The sequence below is a fragment of the Mus caroli genome, unplaced genomic scaffold, assembly GCF_978045245.1.
Source record: "Mus caroli unplaced genomic scaffold, Mus_caroli_1 scaffold_13, whole genome shotgun sequence".
NCBI lineage: Eukaryota > Metazoa > Chordata > Mammalia > Rodentia > Muridae > Mus > Mus caroli.
Window position 1 is genome coordinate 78,744,360 of NW_028227268.1, and position 16,784 is coordinate 78,761,143.

General features: G+C 45.5%; 1 protein-coding gene across 5 annotated transcripts in view; it reads right to left on the reverse strand.

The window, feature by feature from the left end:
- Positions 1-13,216, reverse strand: part of Rnf145 (ring finger protein 145) — a 47,968-nt gene extending 34,752 nt beyond the window's left edge. Inside the window, exons 1-3 of one of the 5 annotated variants that reach the window (XM_029483598.2) lie at positions 13,196-13,216; positions 6,814-7,029; positions 436-544 (exon numbers count right to left, since the gene is read on the reverse strand). In XM_029483598.2, the coding sequence (XP_029339458.1) occupies positions 436-544; positions 6,814-6,997 (293 nt within the window). In that variant the 5' untranslated portion in view covers positions 6,998-7,029; positions 13,196-13,216. The other 4 variants (XM_021177720.3, XM_021177719.3, XM_029483597.2 and 1 more) reach the window with 4 other exon arrangements.
- Positions 13,217-16,784: the final 3,568 nt, after the last annotated feature.

A 16,784-nucleotide genomic window follows, 5' to 3' on the forward strand; every position in this document is an offset into this window, starting at 1 on the left:
GGAACACTGCTGTTTGCCTGTTTCCCCTCACTCTTGCTGGCAGGTACAGCTATCCTGTTCCGGCAGCATGTTCCGCAGATACTAGAGCCAACTTCCTTGGGCTCTCAATGTAGAAAACCAACAGCTGGACCACCTCCACTGCATCCTGTAACCCAATCTAACAAATCCTGTCTTAATACAAATAATCTATCAGTTCTGTTCCTTTAGCAGGTCTTGACTAGCAACCTACCTAAGCCTTAACTTTGTAACAATATTCATAAAAAACACTATGTTGACATTAAAAACCAACTATCTTAAAAAAGGAAGAAAGAAAGAAAGAAAGAAAGAAAGAAAGAAAGAAAGAAAGAAAGAGAAAACAAAAACAGAAACAACAAAAACAAAACCCAAGAACTTTCAACTCATTCACACATCCCAAAACTGGGGTGGCAGCCTTACCTGGATATCTGATGTCCAGCATAGAGGAGCAGGGCAGTCACAAAATACAAATAGAGCTGCACCAGATGCTGCCTGGGCAGAGTGAGGAGCACGACACTTAAGACATAACCTGCGGGGAGAGACACAAGGAGAAATGGTTGCCGTTCCCGCTCCGACTGATTTTCCAAGTCGCTAGCCACAAATGGAGGTTACCCTTTTAATTTTACTGCCAAGGTTCATTCTGCTCAAAACGATCACTCTGGATTTAAAACTGGAAGTAGCCTTGCTCTCTGCGCCATCTTTCTGCTTTATAATTAGCTGCAGTACACAGAGGCACACCCACCTCTCCTGAGGCTCCTCCCTGTTTTACACCAGTTCACTCACCCTGTCTCTGGGCTCCCAGGAGCTGCTGCCCTTTCTTTAGATTTCTCCATCTCCAGAGGCCTTACTTATCATGTGTCCTTGTCCACCCCCCCATCTCAACCCCCCAACCCATCTCTCCGACATCTTCCCACCCATCACTCCAACACCCAACACAGGTCCTCTTCCCCATCCCAGAAGGGAAAACCCAGAACGTTTCCCTTCACAGCAATCTCCCCTTGGTGATTAACTTTTTCACTCCATTATTTCAAACCATTTGTGCCCAATCCTTTATTTTCTAGCCATCTACTTAACCCTTCCTCTGCTACAAAACTATTTTCATCTTTCTGCTATCTAACCCAGAAGCCAGCCACATCCCGCTGATCCCAGCATCCGGAGGCAAACCCTGGCAACACTGTTAGGCTTTCAGCTGAGAGCCCAGATTCCTCCTGACCTGTCCTTTCTCCCTTCCTCCCGCTTTTCCGTTCACCTCCCGCAGTAAATGCTGGCAGCATGCTCTCTACACAGCTGCTCCTCTCTCTACGGAGCCGTAAAGGATCTGGCACAAAGCATTCACTCTTGTTTTGAATACTGACAGCATTTTTTGAGATACAATACCCACAAGTCATTTCCAAAAATCCTCCTGGGTATGAAAAAACAAAAAACAAAAAAAGCAAACAAACAAAAAACCCCACTTTATTCCGAATGGTCAGCCAAAATCAAAAGAAGGGTCTGCTTATGTGTTCACATAACCAACAGGTACAAAGAGCTCTTTGCCTGCTACTGACAGGATTAGCATAACCTCTTCCATTATGGGAGCCCCTCACTCAAACTCAGTTTGATTTTGAGCAAATATACATCACTGTTTGCCTGTGATAATAACCGAAAACCCTAAGTAAGGTTGGTAATGATGAAGCTACGCCAATGGTAATTTATAACTAAGTAAACTGGCAACATTTAAAAGCAATGACCTCTTTAATACATTATTGACTGGGGATGGAGAAATGGCTCAGCAGTTAAGATCACTTATTCTTGCAGAGGACCCAAGTTTGAGGTTTGATCCCCAGCACATAACTCTCTGTAACTTCAACCAACAGGTTAGATGCCCTCTTCTGGTCTCTGCATGCACAGACATACATGAAGACAAAACACTTTAATACATAAAACAGAAAATCAACACATAACATCAAACCCCATGTTATCGATGAACCTACTTATTTCTGTTATTAGAGAGACAGTAGGACTGTGGACGAACTGGGGGAAGAAGGAAGGAAGGGAGGGAGGGAGGAGAAAGAGTCATAAGGAATGAAGGAATAAGACTAAGACCTGGGGCAGGAGATCCTTGTAAGTTTTATTGCCAAACCAGCAGCTTGGTTATGGAGTCGATGGTCAGCTCTGAGAAACATATTTAAACAGATCTAAGTGTTGTTCTCTGCATGAGTGGCTGAGAAGACGGAAGTGGAGGTGGCCATGAACTTTCTAGCTTGGGCAATCAAGAGGCTGGTTCTGCTACTGAACCAGCAAACACAGGAGGAAGAGGAAGTCTGATGTGAAGTCAAGGTGTGTGCAGTGGCTGGCCCGGAGGCACTGTCCAGGCTGCTCACGTGAAGCCAGCCAACCAAGAGGTGGTTAGAGATGAGCTCCCTAAAGAACAAGAACCTGCAGGAACGCAGAGATAACAGACAACCCGTGGGACCAGACAGGAGCTCATGATCTCTACATCAGAGACACGGCCCCCAGTGCAGCAGAAGCAATGTGGGAGACTGGGAACGGAGTCATGGTCACAGAGGAGGAACACTAACTCCACCCAAAGGTGGTCCAGAAGCAATGGGAAACAGAAACAGCTTTGTAGTCAAAACTGTGAGCAATCTTCTGAACCAACAGAGCTGAAAATGGAACCCAAATCCTGAGCACCAGCAACACCTAGGGAGTCTGAATCTGAACATGGTGGCATAGGCCCATATTGCTGAGGTCAAGGCCAGCCTGAGCTAAATACCAAGGAGTAGCTGCCTATCAAGACCGTGTCTGAACCATGCCAAGGAGTGGCTACCTAGTCTCAAAGAAGGAAGGGGGGGGGGGGAGGGAGAGAGGGATGGGAGGAGTAAGGGAATAAGTTAAGATAAAGAACTGGGGTGGGAGGGTACTTGTTAGTTTCTCTAGTTAACATGACATAACCTCGAGTCCTCTGGAAAGATGGAGCCTCAACTGAGGAAGTGCCTGGATCCCACTAGCCTGTGGCCATACCTGTGAGACAATCCTGACTGAGGGTTAACATGGGAGGTATGGCCAGCCCACTAGGGGAGACACTGTCCCTGGGCAGATGAGCATGGGCTCTATGAGAAAGCAAGCTAAGCACAAGCCAGGGAACAAGCAACAGGTAAGCCATGTCCTCCATAAACCGGACTTCAGTTCCACCTTGGGGTCCAGCCTGGCGCCGCTCAATGGCGGACCAGGAAGTACAAGCTGAAACAAACCCTCTCATCTCCCAATTTGCCTTTGCTCAGTGTTTTAGTAAGAGAAAGCAAATGAGAGCAAAGCAAGAAGGAGGGCCTGAGTTCTCAGTGCAAAACAAAAGGCTACATGTGGGGGTGCGTGCTTACTATACCTGTGCTGGGGAGGCAGAAACAGGTAGACCCTGGGGTCGCTGACCAGCCAGCCTATCCTATTAGCCAGTCTGAAGTCAATGAGTCACTGTTTTTCTAAACCAAAAAAAGAATCTTGAATATAGACAAGCTGCCTATGGTTTCACAGAGAAGAACATCTTTAATGCTATCGTTTCACACTAACAATATAATCGCAGTAAAATTTCCACAGGGTTCTTGTCTGAGGAGTGAAACTAGGTATTTAAATTCTCACAAAACAATGAAAGAGCTATAATTTTGAATCTTGATGAGAACAGGATTGACGGTTAATTTCAAATTGTGTCCTGCTTTTTAGAAAAAAATTTGATTTTATAAAATCAATTTTTAAGAGGCTTCCTCTCCTAAGGAAGGAAGTGGGGGGAGGGGGAAGAAAAAGAAAACTAATAATAAAAGCCCTAAGAAGGAAGAAGCCAACCATCTCAGGCTATACAACATAACCCAAGCCCTCGGTGAATACAAGACAGTGCACTAACTGGGCCCAGGCACCCATGCCTAAAACAGCAGGCAGGCGTCTGCACCGGACCAGAGCACACGCGAGCATTTACAACACATCACTGAGGAGAACAGCCACTACATTAACACACATGCCTTAGAAGAAACGGTTCAAGGACACACCACGACCTGCATGTACAGGTTAGCTCCAAGCAGAGCAAAGAGGTCAAAGTAGTAACGAAACCATCATAAATAAGACAAAACCCAACCCAACTCTTTCTCCCTCCCCCACCCCCCACCCCCGCCCCAGATTTTCTGGCTGGGACTCATTAAGTAGCTTGGGTTGGCATCAAACAGTTTCCTTCCTCCCTGGCCTACCCAGTGCTGGGATTCTAGACCTGCAACATCATACCCAGGTCGAGACTCTTGAGAGTGAAGACTTATCAGCTCGGGGCAGGGGGCATTTAAGTAGAATCTTAAAATTTGGTAGACTAGAATGTGCCAACATGAAAAGACAGAACAAAACAACACAGCACAAAACTTTATATTCCTGAGTGTGATAAACCCCTGTAAGGAGATCATTTGGGAAGTTGAGGTAGGGGGATGGTAGCTTTGATAGTGCATCTGGAGGTAGCCTGGGCTACATAGTAAAACCCAGTCTCAATAGAAAAACGCAAGCGCCCGCGCACAGTAGTGATGTTTCCACATAAGCAAGTGCGAGCCAAGGCGTCCCAGCCAGGCCCACTACTCTATCACAGAGGAAAGGAAGATACACGCATTCATATTGACTTCTACCCCCAGATGAAACGTAGACTGCCACACAAGGAAATAATAGCTACTCTAAGGTACTCAGAGGACCACATAAAGAAACACTTTAACAAACACTTTTAATGTTCTGATTTCTGACCACAAATGCAATTCTGACACTTGAGAATTGTTACAATGTATCTAGGAGTAAATTCTGTAAACTGAAGCATTAGATTACACAATACTCTGTCAGAGGCACCCCAACCAAACAACAAAACACCAGTTCACACAAACGCTGTGCTCACACAAACGCTGTGCTCACCCTACCATGAACTCTACCTAATCACTGTATTTAAGAAGGCTCAACCGAGTTCCCCAAGTTACAAGCCAGAGGGGATTTCCATTGCATCAGAACCTACTCAACTTCTAAAATTAATTTTCTACTTAGTCGGCAGCTGTCTTGTAATAACGAGTGCAAACATTTTAGAAATAATAGGATAGAAGCCCCTGTTTAAAAAAAGCACAGGTGAAAATACTTCTTACATTAAAGCTAAAAAAATTTGTCATTGTTCAACAACTGACTGGAGCTACTTCCCATAACTGGCTCACGTAGAAAGTCTAAGGCTGGGCTGGTGAGATGGCTCAGTGGGTAAGAGCACCCGACTGCTCTTCCAAAGGTCCAGAGTTCAAATCCCAGCAACCACATGGTGGCTCACAACCATCCACAACGAGACCTGGCGCCCTCTTCTGGAGTGTCTGAAGATAGCTACAGTGTACTTACATATAATAAATAAATAAAATCTTTAAAAAAAAAAAAAAAAAGAAAGTCTAAGGCTAAGCATTTCAGGGTCCTCAACATAAGGCAAGCTCCGCATGTCACTCATTTTCTTGTGGTAGTGTCACACGGAGAGGGGCATTCATGGAGCCTACATGCTCTGTCTCTGATGTGCTGTCCTTCCTACCTCAACCTCCTTCTTCTCATGACTGACCCAGCATATTCTTACAGGCTTCTGATGGCTAAGGCGTTGGGGCTCAGAAACCCTTCTGTGGATAAAATGAATATCTCATAGAGACAGAACAAACTGCCTACAACTTTATAAAAGATATACTTTGTTGCTTTACAAATCTAGTAACAAAATTGTCTTTAATAATTGTTTAGCTAAAAGTTAATTTAAGTAGATTTTGCTCCATGCCTTAATATCCTGACTTTCTTTACCTTCAAAGCATACCAAGTCTTAGTCTAGCATATCTTCTCAGGAAGGAAATATTACTGTCTAAAATTTCATTTAGTTGAAATGAATAGTATACTTGCAAGTGACTCTAATGCTTTATTTGGACTCAATAGTAGTAAGAAAGGCTACAGATGTGGCTCAGCAGTTAAGAGCACTAAATCCTCTTCCAGGAGACGCGGGTCTGGTTCCCAGCACCTATATGGTTGCTTATACCCATCTGTAACTCCAGTTCCAGGGGGCCCAACGCCCCCTCTGGTCACTGTAGGCATTGCATGAATGTGTTACACTTCTATACATCCAGGCAAACCCTCATACATCTATAAAACAATTTTTTTAGTAATAAGAAATATTGCATAAAGCTGGGCATGGTGGCGCACGCCTTTAATCCCAGCACTTGGGAGGCAGAGGCAGGCAGATTTCTGAGTTCGAGGCCAGCCTGGTCTACAAAGTGAGTTCCAGGACAGCCAGGGCTATACAGAGAAATCCTGTCTTGAAAAAACAAAAATCAAAAACCAAAAAAAAAAAAGAAAGAAAGAAAGAAATATTGCATAAAAAAGCTTACTTTGTAATTCCTACTTAACTCCAAATCAGAAGAGGCCAGATTCCAGGAAAGGTATCTCTCACAATTTACATTTCATCATATTAAAAGGAAAAATGTTTACCCGTGCCTTCCTATTTTAGTCTAGCAAAATCAATCCGACTCTCCTCTGGTTCAGTTAATCCTACACAACAAGACAAACTTGCAGATACATCCATTAGCACAGTCAACTCCATGTGCTGGAGGCTCGTTTTATCTAAATTAAAACATGGATATGACGGCAACTAATCAAAAGACGCTGTAAATATGAAAGCGAGCATAGAGGGGGACGTGGGAGGGGTTTGAGGGAGGAAGGAGAAGGGAGTACAGCATACCTTAAGAAATCATTCTTAAAATGTAAACAAAAGCAGACTCACCGTGAAGCCAGAGAGCACATGCAGACACTTACCTACGTAATGCATATTAAGAGCCAAGTATTTGTACTGGAAAAGAGGGTTGTTGTTGAGGCTGCTTCTTTGGATCTGCTGGAAAAAGGAGCTGACGTCCCAGCGGTAAAGGACATCCAGCAGCATGATGCTCGGCACCCTCAAGGCCACATTCAGCACTGCCTCCAGTTTCTCCTTCGCAGCCATGGTTGCTTTTGGATTGTTTCCTTGGAGCAGACCTAAGACACCAAAAGATGGAAGCTGTAAAAAAAGTCAACACGGACCACCTTTGGAGAGCCTAAGAACCTAATGGGTTGTCCCGGAAACACTCTACTGTGTTTCCACAGTTATAGTACATCAAAATGCTCAAACTTTCATATTTGCCCCAATGTGATTCAGACTTTAAATGTTCACATTTCAAAATTTAAAGAAGCTGTCAGCTCCAAATCTACCCTGGCAACAAAAACAGCCCATGAGAATGTTCTAATTTGAAGAAAATATCCTCCCTATGTAATTATTTGAGACTGAGTTATCTAAGAAGAGGCAAAATACTTACTAAATGATAAAGCATACAGTAATGGAAGTGTAGCAGGTTCAGTTCTCTGAATCTTACATCTGCCCTGATCCTTAATTGTTCATAATCAAAATGGAAGTACTAAGAATTCCTTTTGTTCCTTTTGACAGTTACAGAGATCAGACCCATGACCCTGCTTCTGTACAGAATGCCTATGGAGCAAAAACTCCCAACTGAATACTGGATATACAATGCAGAGAATGTTCAGTGAAGACACAAAGAAACATAACTTGCAATATTGTTTCCTTTTTCCACACTTAGTTTGGAATCCTCAAAGTCTCTCTTCTGAAAAGGAAAATGAAGCCCATCAAATGCTTCCCTGGCACGGTAGCAGGCCTGCATGGCCATGGGAGGTGCCAAGCTCTGAGTCTGGGAGATCGCTGCTTAGACAATGACAAGCATAAAGAAAATGGAGAGGAAAGGGGGTGGTGGGGGGAAAGGAAGGAACTGAAAAGCGGTTATCTGGATCTTAAAGGGCAATTTAAAGAAATGGTTACAAATTAATCTGTGGAATGGCACGGGGCAAACCCAAGTGGGTAAAGGACAGCTTCAAGAGTAAAGAGGATCCTGGACTCTTGGCTCTGACAATATCCTTTTAAGAATTCTGCTGAGAAAGCTAAATACATTTCTAGCTTTGGCAGTAATTTCAGACATTACAGGAGAAGTGAAAACATTTATTTGTGAAGGAAATTATAGTGACAGATTGCTGTGCTAGTTAAGTGTTTGTCAGTGTTCCGTCCGACTCTGGAACAGTGGAACTCCCTAGCTCTGATACTTTAAAAGGAACCCGGCTTAGCACACCATTGAGAGGATATTAATGACTCTCTTTAATCATTCCCATAATGGGAATGTTGTTATATATGTAAACATGCTGACAATAATACGCTATGGTTGTTTTATAGATAAAGCCTGTAATTCCGATGACTTGAAATGAGAGCTTTTAATCATTTTCCTATACACAAAAATATACCGTGGGACTAGGACAGAGCAACTCTGTCCTAAGGAAAAAGCTATCACAAAGAATAACATCTCTATACCCTGACATGACTGTAAACCACAAAGTGGAGAAACATCAACTTAGGGGACACTCTTGCTACTTGAGCCAGCCCTGGGTGTCCACAGGGTCTGCATCTGTGCAGTCAATAATCTCGGCCTGAAAATATTGAAATGTCTGTTCCAAATATGTTCAGACCTTTTCTCGTCACTGATCCCTAAATAATACAGTATAAAAACTACCTACCTAGTTCAAACACTGTATTAGGTGTTGTAAGTAATCTAGAGATGGTTTGGACATGGGGTGGGCGCAGTTGAGATGGCCCTCAGCATGTAAGAGTGCCAGCAGCCAAGCCTGGAAACCTGAGTTTGAGCCCTAGAAGCTACATGGTGGAAGGAAAGAACAAACTCACACAAGCTGTCCCGGGTCCCACCCATAGGCTGCTACTGAATGACATTAATACAATGTAATAAAGGCATGCAGAAAGATGCTCATAAGATCTATGCCATTTATGAAAGGGACCTCGGGTTTTGCAGGTTTGGGTATCTAAGAGATGTCCCACGACCTAGAGGGAAACAGAAGAAGCACTGAGGCCTTAATTATATATGGTAAAGTGACAATATTTCTGCATATTCTAGAATCCAATATAATTCGCTACTGCCATTTGTCTAACAAGCAAAAGTAGGCATCAATGAGTTAATATTTGTGGTCAGTATTTATCTAATCTGGAAACTTCCTCTGTGTTTAATGTTACTTTTTAAATGACGATGTTTTCCATTTATTGTAACTCTAAAGGAAAAAAATTAGCACATACTCCTATTGTGAAAATCTAGATCTGAATGTGGGTAGGGGAAAAAAATGCTGCCTAATCCTTAGAGGATCATCCGTGTCACAAAAGAAACCCATTAGCCGAAAGGTACATGTTCCCTGGGAATTCCCACCTACAGCTCCTGTCTCAGGAATATAACCAAGAGAAAAAAGAAAAGAAACCATGGGTCCCTAAAGTTGTCAGTGCAGAAGAATACCCAGAAACAATGATAGCATATTCACTCAAAAGCCAAACCTCTAAAGGGACTGAGGTAGATGAAGTAGCCCACTTAAGAAGAAATCTATTAGCCAGGTGTGGTGGCGCATGCCTTTAATCCCAGCACTCGGGAGGCAGAGGCAGGCAGATTTCTGAGTTCGAGGCCAGCCTGGTCTACAAAGTGAGTTTCAGGACAGCCAGGGCTATACAGAGAAACCCTGTCTCGAAAACAAGGAAAAAAAAAAAAAAAGAAGCCTATAGTGATACATGGAGAAAACAACATGCATAAGCAAAGCAATAGCAAAGCCCATGCCTCAGAACTTTGTAATTCATAACTAGGGCAGGTGGAAACCATCCCAAATAGAAATCAATGTTCTATACTCTAGCTCCATGCACTAAACCAACATCCAGACAAAATTCAGAGGTATTTGCCATGATCATAGAAGCTTGTGATTACTTTTATCTTCCATAGCACTAGGCTGTAAGAACATGAAGCAAAAACACAGCCGTCCGGGCCAGCAGGAAGGCTTCGATGCTGGAGGTCAGGTGTGAGACCCGCATGGCTGAAAGGGAGAACTTTCTAGCTGTCCTCTGACCTCCACACCAGCAACAAAACACTGCACATCTGCCCACACAGAGACGCTAAGTAAATAACTGATATCATAGATCCTTAATGATTGGCTCAAACCTTATATGTTATTCTGGATCCAGGGTCAAACACGGCTAATGAACAATTATTAAACTGGAGCTCAGCATTCCCTTAAAACCACGATACCCAGCAACCCTAGACACAGGAACAGCAAAAACAAAAGGTCTAACACCGCCAAATGCAAATATGTAAACTTTCTGCCCTATCTTATCTTCCCTGTAAGATCCTAAAATTTCCTTGGGTTATAGAAACAAACTGGAAATGAATTCTCCATCATGTCTCTGCAAGCCCCGTAAACTAAAGGTGACTCAAACCCATGTTAGGCAGCCCAGCAGCTAAATAAATGAAAAGTTTTGTCCCAGAAACAGTAAACTTTCTTTCCAGAAACAGAAAATTTTTCTTCCCAGAAACGGAAATACTCAATAAATGCTCACCAAAACCCCAAACCCTGGCTGCTTCAATAAATGCCTTTCCAAGACATGGAAACAACGTCTTGTATAATGTGCAGTTTACTACAGGGCTCGAGGGTTAGGAAACACCAGATCCTCACTCTGCATCTCCTAAAACTACCAAAGTTTAGTTTTGAATAGGGAGAAATCAGACAAAGAAACTTCAACAGTAAGAAAAATGCAACGGATGGGCTCTGCTGGAAAACTATCTTAAAAAAAAAAAAAAAAAAGAAATGTGGTATTAAAAAAAAAAAAGGAATCCCACAACTCCTTAACTACTTTTTTAAAAAAGACAAAGCAAAAATAAGAGTAACACATGACTCACTGTAAAATTAGGGATGACTTAAATTGATAACAGATAATTTTGGGGCTGAAAGTTACACCTCCTTGCTCATCTAAAGGCAAACAAAACCATCACCATCAACCTTCCTTCTCTGCTCCCAGCAATTCAAACAAAATCTAAATCAACTAAAACTGAATCTAAGCAAATGGGGGACAAGGAGGCTGTCTATCCATTCGAATGCTGAGACCTTAAAAAAACAAAAACAAAAACAAAAACAAGAGAGGGCGAAGCTGGACCCTAAGATCCAAAAGTAACTCCGCCCAGAAAGGAGACCAGGAAAGAGAACTTCCTTACATAAGCGCTGGCACACGTTTTAAATATAGCTAGTTCTCCCCACTCCCACTGTGTTGCTAGCTAACTTTGTAGGGACTTGGTTTCCACAGAAACTACTAGCAATCCTGTGATTCCTCATCATCTCCGAAACCACATCCACGGATAAGAGTTCACACTCCAGTGAAAGAGCCATCGTCCAACCTAAGGGCCCGACACAGAAAAGGAAAACAACGCTACCTCTGCCATTGGACGCTCAGCCTGGGTCACGACTGCAGCACCGGCAGCTCATCCTTTTGGGTCTGGTTCAAGATTCACAAAACTGCATACTCGGTATTTTATAAAATAAAGACACACACACACACACACACACACACACGGCCTCCACACACACCCCTTCCTTTCAGACTAGTTTCCTGTTTACTGCAGACAGCGATGCAAAGCCATCCATTAATCTTTGATGCCTTCCCACTGCAAAGGCCCCTTCCCCCGCCCCATCTCACTCTCTCCCCGCACCTCCCCCAACCCCGCCTGCTTTGCTCAGATACATTTGAACTGTAGTAACCCCAAGCCAGCTCGCCGCAAGCAGGCAGCCAGCACAGCACAGCAGCGCGGCACGAACGCAGCAGCCCCAAGGCTAGGGGATTACGTGGAGCAGAAACTCTGCCAGGAAGAGAAGCCCGGGTGCTCCCTGCCTCGCCAAGGGTGCTGGCTCTACCGCGCCTCACACCGAAAGGCGCGCTTATATGAGTCGAGCCAAGTTCCTAACCCCTAGGTAGAATAAGGGGTACATTCCACAAAGGTCCTAGGGTGGGAAAGCAGAACTGGAGAGGGCGAACCCAGGGATGGCGAGCGGGAAAAGGAACACAGTAAGAGAGAGGTGAGCTGCTCGTGACTGAAGAGAGGCGCACTGCACACTAAGCCAGGGGTCCCCCTATTCTTTGGGCTTGGCAGGTCTTTCTGAAATCCGCAACCTGCACCGCCTGCACATGGTTAGGGTGAGTTAAGGGGCTGCGAGGTGAGGAGACGCCAGGGAAGAGGGAAGAAGCCTGAAAGCAAAGAGTGAACAGAAACGCAAAAGACAAAAAGTTAGAAATGCAAACCTGAGCAAAGGAGCCCGGACTGGACACCTCTGCCACAGAGACCGGGAAAGGCCTTGCAACCGGGGTACAGGAGAGCAGAGAGGGGTGAGCCCCAATGAGGGCATCTCAGGAATGTGAGGGTTCTCTCCCTCTCCAGGCGCGGGAGAAAGGAAGGATGGAAGGTGGTGAGGAGGCAGCCGAGGCCCCGGGAAGGAGTATGAGGCTCTGCGAGGAGGTCGCAGGAGACTGATCGCTGCTCAGGGGTGGGCGGGAGGGCGCGGTGCGGAGGGGGACCAGGCCGGGGCCAAGAGCCGGAGAAGGAGGGGGCGCGGCGGGGAGGAGCGAGGGTGGGGGAGGGGAGGGGAGGCGCAGTGGGCAGCAGGCCTGCGGGATGCTCCCGGCTGACCGCAGTCACCTGGAGCCGCAGCCTCCCTGCCTGCGGGGCGGCACTGGGGATGGCGGTGTCCGCTGCTGCCCGGCTCCGATTCCCGCCCCTCCGGTGAGATCTTCGGTTCCGACGGCGGGGGGGGGCCGGTTTGCGCGGCTCACAGCGGCGGCTCTCCCGCGTCCGGCCTCGGCTGCGGCGTCTCGGGAGGCGGAGGCAGCGGAAGCGGCCCGAGCCGTGAGGTCACCATCCTCCGCGGCGACAAAGGCGCTCCCGGGCCGAGCGCCGGCACCAGCGCCCGGCGGCCGCCATGGCCTGGTCCCCGCGCTCCGGCTCCGCCCCCCGCGCTCTGCGGCGACCGCCGGCTAGCGCGCTCTGCGCCTGCGCGCAAGCTCGCCATCGCCCGGCCCCCGTGCGCCCACGCTCACTCACAATCGCGCACGGCGGGATCTTCCCGCACCGCCTCCGGTGAGTGGGCCCGAAATGCCGGCTTCTCTCTGGTGCTGGTCCGGCAGACTATTCAGAGGAAGGGTGAGGCGACACCCGGACATGCACTGTGACCCCAGCCATTCTGACACGTGTTCGCGCTTACTCCGCAGACACCACGAGCCGCACGCGCCCACACCTACACTCACCTGCTGGGACCACGTGGGACAATGTGAAAGGCTGGTCCCTGCCGCGTGCAAACCCAGAGCAATTTTTAACTCTCTCCTTGACTAGACTAAGACTCGTCTCCAAGGCATCAGGGACTATGAAGAGTAAAAGGTCAGATGCTGGATGAGTGAATGGTTTGGAATTGCTCCCTGGGACTGTATTCCGGCTTCTTCGTTTGGTGCAAATGATTAACTACTGTATGAAAATAAAAGGTGTAAATAGGTTTGTCATTTCTTTTGGTTCAAGGTTCAAACCACGTTAGTGTGCACACACCCTTTCCCTGACATGCAGGAAACCCTTTTGTTCTGCTCTAGTCGCCTAATACTATGGCACATTCTTGCCGTATTTTAAATGTAGAAGCTTTTAGAGCAGGATCTGTGCCTATAGTATAAGGTCTCAAGCTTGCTGAGGACTTAAGCTGGTCTTTGCAGGGATCTATTACTACATTCATCTGTATTACCATTGCCTCGCTATTACCTTCTGCCATTTGCTCTGTTGTTCCTTGCTTTTAGTTTAGTCCCTGGAGAATCAGTTGCCACTAGAAACTAGTATGGCCTTTCATTAGGCAGTGCCTAGGTAACAGAAGATGAACACCAAGTGATTTGTAAGGCATTGCAACCATTCTGGCTCATTCGGAAACTTGCCAAGAGCCTCCACCTTACAATCTGTACAAGACAAAATGAGTATTCTTTGATGTTTATGTGTCCCTGTCCACTGCTCATGAGACACATACACACACGATTCTGAACCTCTTGTTCTCCCCTGCTATAAAACTGTAAACACAGCCTCTACATATACAAGGTCATCAGAGCAGGAGAGATGGCTTAGCTCTTAAGAGCCTTTCTGTTCTAGAGAACACCCACCCCCAGGTTCAATTCTCAGCACCCAGGTGTAGCTGGTAACTCGAGTCCCAGAGGATCTGACGCCCTCTTCTGGTCTCCATGGACACTACAAACATATGGTGCACAGACATATCTGCAGACAGAACATTCATAGATGTAAAATAAGTAATATATAGCCAAAGCCATCACTAAAGTTCACAGTAGCATATCTTCCCTCCCATTTTCTGTTATTGTGATACAACTTGGACAGAATTTATGGAGAATGGGGTGTCTTTCAGCTCACTGTTTAATGCACAGTCCCTTGTGGGGCAGGTTAAGGCATCAGGAACTTGAAACAGCTGGTCAATTCACCCATAGTCTAGAAGCAGAGGGATGCGAATGCATGCATGTCACTGCTCAGTGCCTCATGTTCCTCACTCGTAAGCAGTCCAGGATGCCCTATCCAAGGGATGGCATCACACTAATCAAGAGAATGTCCTCAGGAGCCATGGTCCCATGTGACTAATTTTGTCAAATTGATGATTATCGGTAACTGTCACCTACTAGCTTCATAGCAGGGTTTAAATGTTTCTGGGGATTCTGTTCATAACTCCTTATAACCACTTTTGTTTGGATCCCTTAGGCCACCTTGGAATAACCATTAAACCTGTCACATCACAGAGCAGTGGTTTCATGAGTCTCTTCTGTATATAGCCTCCTAGGTAAAAATCCACACTGGCTGATGGTTGCAATAGAAAGCTGCCTATGCTAGCAACAGCTTTCCATGGCTTTTACTCTCAAAGTTTCACTACTGGCTAAGGTAGGAAAATAAGTGGCCAGAAACACAGAATAAAGAATTCAAACTGCATATAACACTAAACTTGAATTGGTCGCCTTTGTCCTTCTCAGATAAATTTCAGAGTTTTGACAATATTTAAACGTTTCATTAGACTCATGCTTTGCCTTAGTGGAGGGGGGGGGGGGGGGAGGCTGACCTCTGCCCTCTGCCATTCTTTTTTTAAAGGAGAAAGAAAATGGCTTCAAAGCTTAAGCACTCCACCATAACTACACTGGACATGTCAAAGCAAGAACAAGTCATGTGTCCTTTTACCTTTGAGTTTTACAGGAGTGGCTTGTAAATGCTGAAGTTCAAAACAATGTGTAAAGAAAATTGCTCTGGTAATGAAAGGGTTACTGCAGGAACCTTGCTGCTAATCCAGTTTGGGTAAGGCTCCAGGAGCTACTAAGTAAATAAAACTAAAAAGAAAATCCCAGAGACAAAAAAAAAAAAAAAAAGAACCCAGCTGGGATTGGAGAGAGGGTCACCGGAATAGAAGAGAAGGGTCACCGGAGTGTAAGTACTGCCTGGAAAGAGTCACTCAGCCATCCAAAGCAGGAAAAACCAGGAACTGCATTTATGGGAACAAAATTAAGAAAATGCCCAGTTGCCACAACTTGTTCATAAAAGAAACTAGCCTGGGAGCTAAGGGAACCGGGAACGACAGCATGCGAAGTTCTAAAGATATGAACGCATCCAATTACCAGGAGAACGTCAGGGCGGTGTTTTAAACCTTGAGTATTTGTTGCGGTTCTAGCCATTCTAAAAGACTAGCTCCCCCATTTCTTATAGAGCCAACCAACGCTTGCTACTAAATAGAAATGGGCATCTGTGGCAGATCTGCAGGTAACTGATGGCCAGTTCAGGGGACACTGCTTTTGCAATCCAGAGTTGAGCTCTCCTAGCACAGCTTTCACACGACTAAGCCACCCTCCAAAGGCCCTGGGTAGCCAACTTGAGAATTGAAGGAGACGTTTCATGTGTTCATTTATTCTTATACTATCTTCTCTGAGTATTTAGACATCTTTTCTATCCAGTTAAAATTATTATACAATCAACACTGAGAATTTTAAAAGCCTAGGAAGATAGCTCAGTGGGCACGAGGCTTGTTCTGCAAGCATGAAGATCTCAATTTGAATTCTCCCAATACCCACATAAAAAGCCAGCCATAGCTGAACATGCATGCCTGTACCCTAAAACTGAGTGGCAGAGATTAGTGCATCCCAAGAGCTTTCTGATCAACCAGCTTAGGCAAGTGGCAGAGAGAGAGAAAAGAACTGAAAACCTCCTTTGTTGTCTGTATCGTTCACTCCCATAGGCTCAGACAAGTATACTCACATGTAACACGTATACCACACACACACTCTCACTCACAATCAACTGCCTAAACTAGAAGTCTACAAGAATCCCATTCTACTTAACTATCCTCATGGCTTCTTTCTGAAAGTTAATTGTATAAAGAAAATGATATTGTTACTAGGCAATATAGCCCATTAAGGGGAGTGTGGTGGTTTTAATGAGAATGGCCCCCATAGGCACATAGATTTGAATGCTTGGTCACCAGGGGCACTATTTGAAAGGATCAGGAGGTGTGGCCTTGTTGTAGGAGTCACAGGGGGAGGGGGAGGGGGAGGGTGTGCTTTGAGGTCTCAGAAGCCCATGCTAGGCCCAGTATTTCCTCTTTACCTAAGGGTCAGGATATAGAACTCTCAGCTATTGCTCTAGTGTCTGCCCTCATGTTGCCCTGCTTACCACCATGATGCTAATGGACTAAACCTCTGAAACTGTAAGCCAGCCCCCAAATATTTCCTATATAAGAGTTGCCATGGTCATCGTGTTTCTTCACAGCAATAGTGTGGTGCTGCTATGAATTCAAATGCTAAACACTAGCCCCCAAGATCTGACCCTGAT